The sequence below is a fragment of the Gadus macrocephalus genome, chromosome 4 (genome assembly GCF_031168955.1).
Source record: "Gadus macrocephalus chromosome 4, ASM3116895v1".
NCBI classification, from domain to species: Eukaryota; Metazoa; Chordata; class Actinopteri; order Gadiformes; family Gadidae; genus Gadus; species Gadus macrocephalus.
Genome location: NC_082385.1, coordinates 6,706,855 through 6,714,354, shown reverse-complemented (window position 1 = coordinate 6,714,354; position 7,500 = coordinate 6,706,855). Strand labels below are relative to the sequence as shown.

Genomic DNA, 7,500 nt, shown 5'->3' with positions numbered 1-7,500 from the left:
CCCCCCCCCCCCCCACCCCCTCTCTGTCTCTCTCTCTCTCGCTCTCTCTCTCTCACTCTCTCGGGTATATTTTTAAACATCCTCTGATGTAAATGCTCTCTTCCTTCCTAACGTTTCCCCTCAGAAAGCTCATACACAACAACTGTGAGCCAACCTCTTATCTTTTGTCCTTCACTGTGTTTGTGTGTGTGTGGGTGTGTGTGTGTGTGTGTGTGTGTGTGTGTGTGTGTGTGTGTGTGTGTGTGTGTGTGTGTGTGTGTGTGTGTGTGTGTGTGTGTGTGTGTGTGTGTGTGTGTGTGTGTGTGTGTGTGTGTGTGTGTGTACAGGAGGTGTGTGTGCGCCAGGATGGTCGGGTCCATCTGACAGTGGTGTATTTCGGGAAGGAACAGGTTGAAGAAGTGCGCGGCATTCTAGAGAACACGTCCAGGTGAGTGAAATCACAGCCCAGAGGTCACAGACACCCCACTGTCTTGTTAGACATAACGTCTGACACTGTTAGGTCAGACCCCTCCCATTATCTATTTAGATTGAACATTTACATGTTAAAATAAAATAAGGGGGGGGGGTATACTTACTTTATTCGTTTTGTGAATCAAGCTGCATATGCTATGAGATTCGTTGCCATGGCAATATCGTTTGCCTGGACGGTTTAGTATGGCCTTGAAGCAATCTCCGTCTCTGTCTGTCTGTCTGTCTTTGTTTCTGTCTGCACTGTAGGTTTTCTTTCAAATGTCCAGAAAGTAAGGAACCTTGGTTTCCTTACTTGAAACAATCTGAAAATAGAAAAAGCCTGTAATCTGTTCATCAGAAATGTATTTGGGTTTAAGGGAAAAGCTGCACATTTCCCACATTGTTGGGATTAGGAGGAAAATAAAAAGTTTGAGTGAATGAGTGACAAATGGAGAATAAGTGAATGATTGAAAAGAAAATAGAAGAAACGATAAAGGAGGGATCGAAAAGTTCATAGTCCAAATAACTTTGTTTATCATTGTCTTATTGGTTACACTAAAACAATGTCGATCCTTGTTCTAATATGGATCCCGTGTACTGTAAAATAGAGACACCAACTTGCCCACATGCTTCTTTCAAAGCTGATCTTGTCTGACACTGACCTGATCTGTAAATCCAATTACTCCAGGATTACAGTCGAATTATAGTATAAATTGGTCCAGGAGTTCTCAGTTTTTCACCATTTTCAGTGTCCTTGACCCTGCTTTAAGCAGGTAAACGCAAACATTGTACTTAAGTGCTATTTCTGAAATTTTGTCCCGGTACAGTACAGTAAGTGCAAATCAAGATGATATTTCAGCCAGGACAAGTTGCCAGCAATGACTGAAGTGATAGCATTATAGCTCTCAATAAGTCTAGTTCTCCGGACAGACATTGCTTCATAAACGTGAAATGAGGCTGGACCACACCAGGAATGTCACACCCAGATAACAGAACAACTCAAGTTAGCCAAAACACTCAGCTCCTCTCAATGGGAAGGACAGTAAGCCTGTTGTTTTGGCATTAGCTCAACTAGCTTTACCAGTTTTATATCGGCATTGCTTTAACATCACATGGAGCAAAATATTAAAACTTTTAGGAAGCTATTACAAATTAGATAAATAGGTGCTCATATAAATACAGCAATGGGGTACACATTTATCAACCTATCAAATATAAATAAATATACATGTAATCAAAATCCAAATCCAAATCTCGGATTCCAGAGGTCAAACAGCGCAATGATCTGATAATGATAAATAATACATCTACAGCAAAATATACTTGAAAGGGCTGAAATGTGTAAGGGCTCTGCAAAAATAGTAGAAAGGAAGTGTAGGTAGAGAGAAGGGGAGGAGGCATGTTTACACGAGGCTGTGGAGGGCGGGGAGCTCAGAAGAAATCTAGCAATACATAATAGTTATAATAATAGTTCAGAGCATGAGATATTATAATAGCACAGAGCAATAGACTGAGCCTTGGAGGAGAAGGGAGATTGAGCAGAGAATATAGAAGGGTAAGAGGAAGGGCTTGCTAGGGGGAAACAAACAAACAGGACACACACACACACACACACACACACCACACAATGATAAGAATCCTACGGTGAGGAAAAAGGTGCAGAAGAGCGTGTGTGTGTGTGTGTGTGTGTGTGTGTGTGTGTGTGTGTGTGTGTGTGTGTGTGTGTGTGTGTGTGTGTGCGTGTGTGTGTGCGTGCGTGCGTGCATTTGTGTGCAAGCATGCACGTGTGTGAGTGCTTAAGATGAACGACATGATATGATATGTCTGACAACAGTAAGATTACATTCAAGAGCTAACACACACTCACACACACACACACACACACACACACACACACACACACACACACACACACACACACACACACACACACACACACACACACACACACATACACACACACACAACCCCACAAACACACACACACTCACATACAGATGACACGATATGATGAAATACAGGTTGAGACAGATATTGCATCTTCTATGTTACATATCATCATCAGAAACACAACCAAGATGAATCCAGGAAGTGTTCAGGCCTTCCTTTCGTTCACACACATCAACGTCTATGAACATCACTCTTATCTCTTGAACATCACTCTTATCTCTAGAACACAAGTACAAACAAGCGTCAAGATAGAGGAGGCAAGCACACAGATGATCACACACGCACGCACATTCACACACGCACGACTGCACACACACACACCAAGTCTTCCTCCGTCTCGTGGTAGCCAGAACTAATAGGATCTGTGTTTGTGTGGGTCAGATACGGTACTTGAGTGTTTATCAAACTCAGTTTCGACCTCTTTTTGGTATTTAGCGGCAAATTACACCCACAGTAAACAGATGGGATGGATTTCCTGTCGCATCCACGTCCACATCCACCACCACATGCTACTATTAATAGATGTGTTTTCAATATAGTTTTATGATTACCAGTCCATGAAGGTGTGTTGCATCGAATGCACATTTTGAACACCTAAATGAGTGTTGCTTTGAACGTTGAATAAAAATCCAATGTATTTAGGTGTGTTTACTCTGTATTTAACCCGTATTTAACTGTTTGGACCTGTATTTAACATGTATTTCACCTGTATTTCACCTATGTTTAACCTCTTACACCTGGATTTTATAGATATTATAACATAGCCAAACAATGACCCCCCCCCCCGCCACACACACACTCGACACACAAACAGCGGACACACACGCACATATCACAAACCAACGCACGCATATTAACACGCGCACACACACACACACACACCACACACACACACACACACACACTGGTGGTGGTGAGTTAGGTCCCCCCCTTCACTGTAAGCGTCTTTGGGTCATTGAAAAGCGCTATATAAATATAATGAATTATTATTATTTACTCGACAGGAGATTCTAGAATTGTGTCATAAGCGCTGCAAGAATTTCCCCTGAGGACGGAATTTTCTAAAAAACTCAGAAAATCCTGTAAGCCTTGAAAAGTATTCAAGGGCTCTTTTCAGATTGTCTGCAAACGATAAAAATGTCACCCATTAAACTTTTGGATTTACAAATATTTTCTATATCGTAAACGTTTGTAGAAAGTATAACACATCCTGTGGCTCACTCTGTCTGTCTGTCACGCACGCACACACACACACACACACACACACACACACACACACACACACACACACACACACACACACCACACACACACACACCACACACACACACACACACCACACACACACACACACACACACACACACACACACACACACACACACACACACGATTTACGCACACTTTTTTAAATTTGTTAGGGTAAGGGACAGCCAGCTCCTGACGAGCTAACACAAACACAGATGTAGGTCAGGCAGAACAAATGTCTACAATGAACTGAAGAACAGCATATTCCTCACTACAACCATGTTTAAAAAAACACGTTCAGAACAATTCATGAATACGTCTCTCTTTTAATCGACTGCCCACTCTTTCCCTACACTTTGTCCAATTCATGGCGTCCCAACATTTTTTTTATGTTATAGGGAGGAACATTTTAAGAACTACACTCTGATCCAGCTGGACGAGGAGTTTTCCCGGGGCCGGGGTCTGGACCTGGGGGCCCGAGCCTGGGAGGGAGGCAACGTTCTGCTCTTCTTCTGCGACGTGGACATCTACTTCAACGCTGACTTCCTCACCACCTGCCGACTCAACACCCTACCTGGTGAGCCTCGCCCGCACGCTACCGACACACACAACACTGTACCGACACTCAACCGACACACAATAAACGCTGCAACGACATTCTACCAACACGCAACCGACACGCTATAGACGCTGCACCAACATACTACCAACACTGTGCCAAACAACACTCTACCAACATGAAACAACATGCTACTAACAACCTACCGGCACGCTACAGACACACTATCATCGCTAAACCAACACTCTACCAACACTCTAAAAGCACTCTACAACACTCTACCCACACTCTACCAACCCTCTACCAACCCTCTACCACACCCTAACATCACCCTTAACCACACTCTAACAACACTCTACCAACACTCTACCCACACTCTACCAACCCTCTACCAACACCCTAACATCACCCTTAACCACACTCTAACAACACTCTACCAACACTTACTCAACACGCTTTCAACTCTACCAACACTCTACCAACACTCTACCCACACTCTACCAACCCTCTACCAACACCCTAACATCACCCTTAACCACACTCTAACAACACTCTACCAACACTTACTCAACACGCTTTCAACTCTACCAACACTCTACCAAAAACTATGAAAAAAGAAACGAAAACAAGAACGATTCCAAGCAGTAGGCCGATGCATATCGTCGACATCGGACAAAAACAAAAAATACAAATCACCGAACAAATACACGCAAGCAGACACGAACCACGGTGTGATACACAGCCAGACAACCCCACAGCACACATACCACAGCCTGTTCAGATGTCTAACGCATAGTTTCTTCCAGGTAAAAGGGTGTTCTACCCCTGTGCTCTTCAGCCAGTACAACCCCACACTTATCTACGGAGGCCCGACCACATCCCACCAGTGCAGCAACAGCTGGTAATGCAGTTTAATACAAACTATTGATGCTTCTCTTTACATTAAACAAGGGCCGACAACTGCCAACCACTAATGGAAAAACCCCTGGGCAGAGAGTTGTTGCTCTCAATTCTGGGTGGGATATAAATATTTACTATGCCCTGTTTCCTTTTCAGTGGTAGAGAAAGAAAAAATACCCAGATACGTGCTTCTGTGAGTAGATTGTGGGTTTGTGTATGTTAGCTAGATCATTTTTGTGAATTTACCACCAACCCCTTTTTCCTTTCGTAGGTGATTAAGAAGGACACAGGGTTTTGGAGGGATTTTGGTTACGGCATGACCTGCCAATACAGATCGGACTTTGTAAACATAGGTAGGTACAGGTCACACACAAACACACTCATTAGACGACTATCATTGGTTTTATATTTATTGCGTAAAAACATGTTATTTGCTTTGTTTGTATAATTGTCTTTCTGTGTTTTACAAAGAGGCCCACTTAGCTTTATTTTCTGCTGAGAAAATAAACAAATGAGTTCAACTGGGTCAAAAGTTCCAGAATGTGCTTCTCATCATGGTGGTAGCTAATGATGGTATTTGCGCCAACTAAATCCCTGCCCGAGATAAATTTGTGCATAGCTTTACAAAAAACTTTCTGGTTGGAGAACACAAATATAAAAATAATTCTGTTGATGGTATTCTAGAACCTTTCTCTAACCTAAACCAAGTTCAAAACATATCATAACATGTTCAGGCCGTCTCCGACACGCAGGACAACAGGAACAAACAAATTAAAATTAAAGGAGGGAAAGAATGCTTCACTGTAAAGCGGCACGTTTAAACATGTACAATAATAATCACTTTGTTCCCTGCTCATAAACATGCCTTCCAATCATAATGCCTACTGTGGGATAACTGTTTCACACACCTGTAGGCCATGATGGTATATTTTGACCCACGTCAGTTTGAGAAAAGAATGGGACGAATATCCTATATTTTTAATCATGATGAGCTAAATCAATCACAACTCGTTTTTTGGTGTAGCAACGACACAATGGACAGTAGTCAGTTGTTACCCTCGCCCCTATGCTAATGCTGTGTAATAATGTTTATGCTTATAATAATGCTTATTACTGAATTCATCATTGCCAACGATGGTTAATTAATGTGTCCTTGTTGTAAAGCGTTAAAAAAGTATTAAATAGTTTATATACGTTTTAGAATAAAGTAGGTTAGTTAATAATAATGATAATGATGACGTTGATGATTTTGATATTGTTATAAAGTCAGTTAGTAAATAATAATACAAATAAAACCAACTTCCTTAACCTACCTTGTTTCAATAAATAATAAGGCCATCGACTTGTGCCTCTTACTTAGCGATGCAGTGTGTCCTTAACAACGGTTTCCCCCCTGCCCTCGCCAACCTCCCACCCCTTCCCCTCCTTCCCTCCTCTAGGGGGCTTCGACGTGGACATCAAAGGCTGGGGCGGCGAGGACGTCCACCTCTACAGGAAGTATCTCCATAGCAACCTGCTGGTGGTGCGGGCTCCCTCAGGGGGCTGTTCCACCTGTGGCACGAGAAGCACTGCGCAGACGAGCTACGCCCGGACCAGTACCGAATGTGCATGCAGACCAAGGCCATGAACGAGGCCTCGCACGGCCAGCTGGGCATGCTGCTCTTCAGGCAGGAGATCCAGGCCCACCTCCGGCAGCAGAAGCCCGCCGCAAAGCCCCAAAAGAAGACCAAAGCCTAAAGGACTGATCATGGTTCCACGTTGAAGCAACGCAGGGGGGGGGGGGGGGGTGTTACGGAGCCATCACGTCCTTGCGGACCCTCCTTGCGGACCCTCCTTGCGGACCCTCCTTGCGTCCACCGCAAGGGCCTGACCTGCGCCTCCCAGAAATCCCAGCAGCAAGGGCTGGGATTGGTTTCCGCTCACTTAAACCCGACGCAGAACCAAAAACAGGTTCACGGCTGCGTCGAAGCGTCTGTGTTGTCATGTGTTGGCGTTGCGTCGACGTGGAACCATAATTGAGCCTTAACGTCGGGAATCCATTAAGGAGGATGCCCCTTTGCGCTGTCATGGCTACTTTAAGGCACGCGTAGGCTGAGAGACTGAGAGAGGGCCGTGAAGGGAAAGCGTTATCTCGGTCCGCTGCCACGCAATGTCCCCGCATCTTGCCTCATGTGAGCTGTGGTCGCTGTTGAGCAGTCCCTGGTCGCCTACTAACTATGAGCTGTGTACACCAGTCTCCCAGTCTATTTGAGCTGTGTACACCAGTTAACATTCCTCCCCGAGCGAGAGAATAAGAACATGACAAGAACAACAACAACAAAGACAAGGAGGATGAATTCAGAGGGTTTCTTAAACATGTTACAGAGACTGATATCCCTCTATAGGAAGTCCCGC

The 7,500-nt window shown here is 44.1% G+C and overlaps 1 protein-coding gene across 1 annotated transcript in view; it reads left to right on the top strand.

Annotated features, from left to right (window-relative positions):
- csgalnact1a (chondroitin sulfate N-acetylgalactosaminyltransferase 1a) overlaps positions 1 to 7,494 on the top strand; it is a 12,925-nt gene extending 5,431 nt beyond the window's left edge. The window contains 8 exon segments of the mRNA XM_060049746.1: positions 327 to 427; positions 4,046 to 4,224; positions 5,013 to 5,029; positions 5,031 to 5,070; positions 5,073 to 5,107; positions 5,378 to 5,459; positions 6,546 to 6,638; positions 6,641 to 7,494. Of these exon segments, the coding sequence (XP_059905729.1) occupies positions 327 to 427; positions 4,046 to 4,224; positions 5,013 to 5,029; positions 5,031 to 5,070; positions 5,073 to 5,107; positions 5,378 to 5,459; positions 6,546 to 6,638; positions 6,641 to 6,843 (750 nt within the window). The 3' untranslated portion in view covers positions 6,844 to 7,494.
- The last annotated feature ends 6 nt before the right edge of the window (positions 7,495 to 7,500 follow it).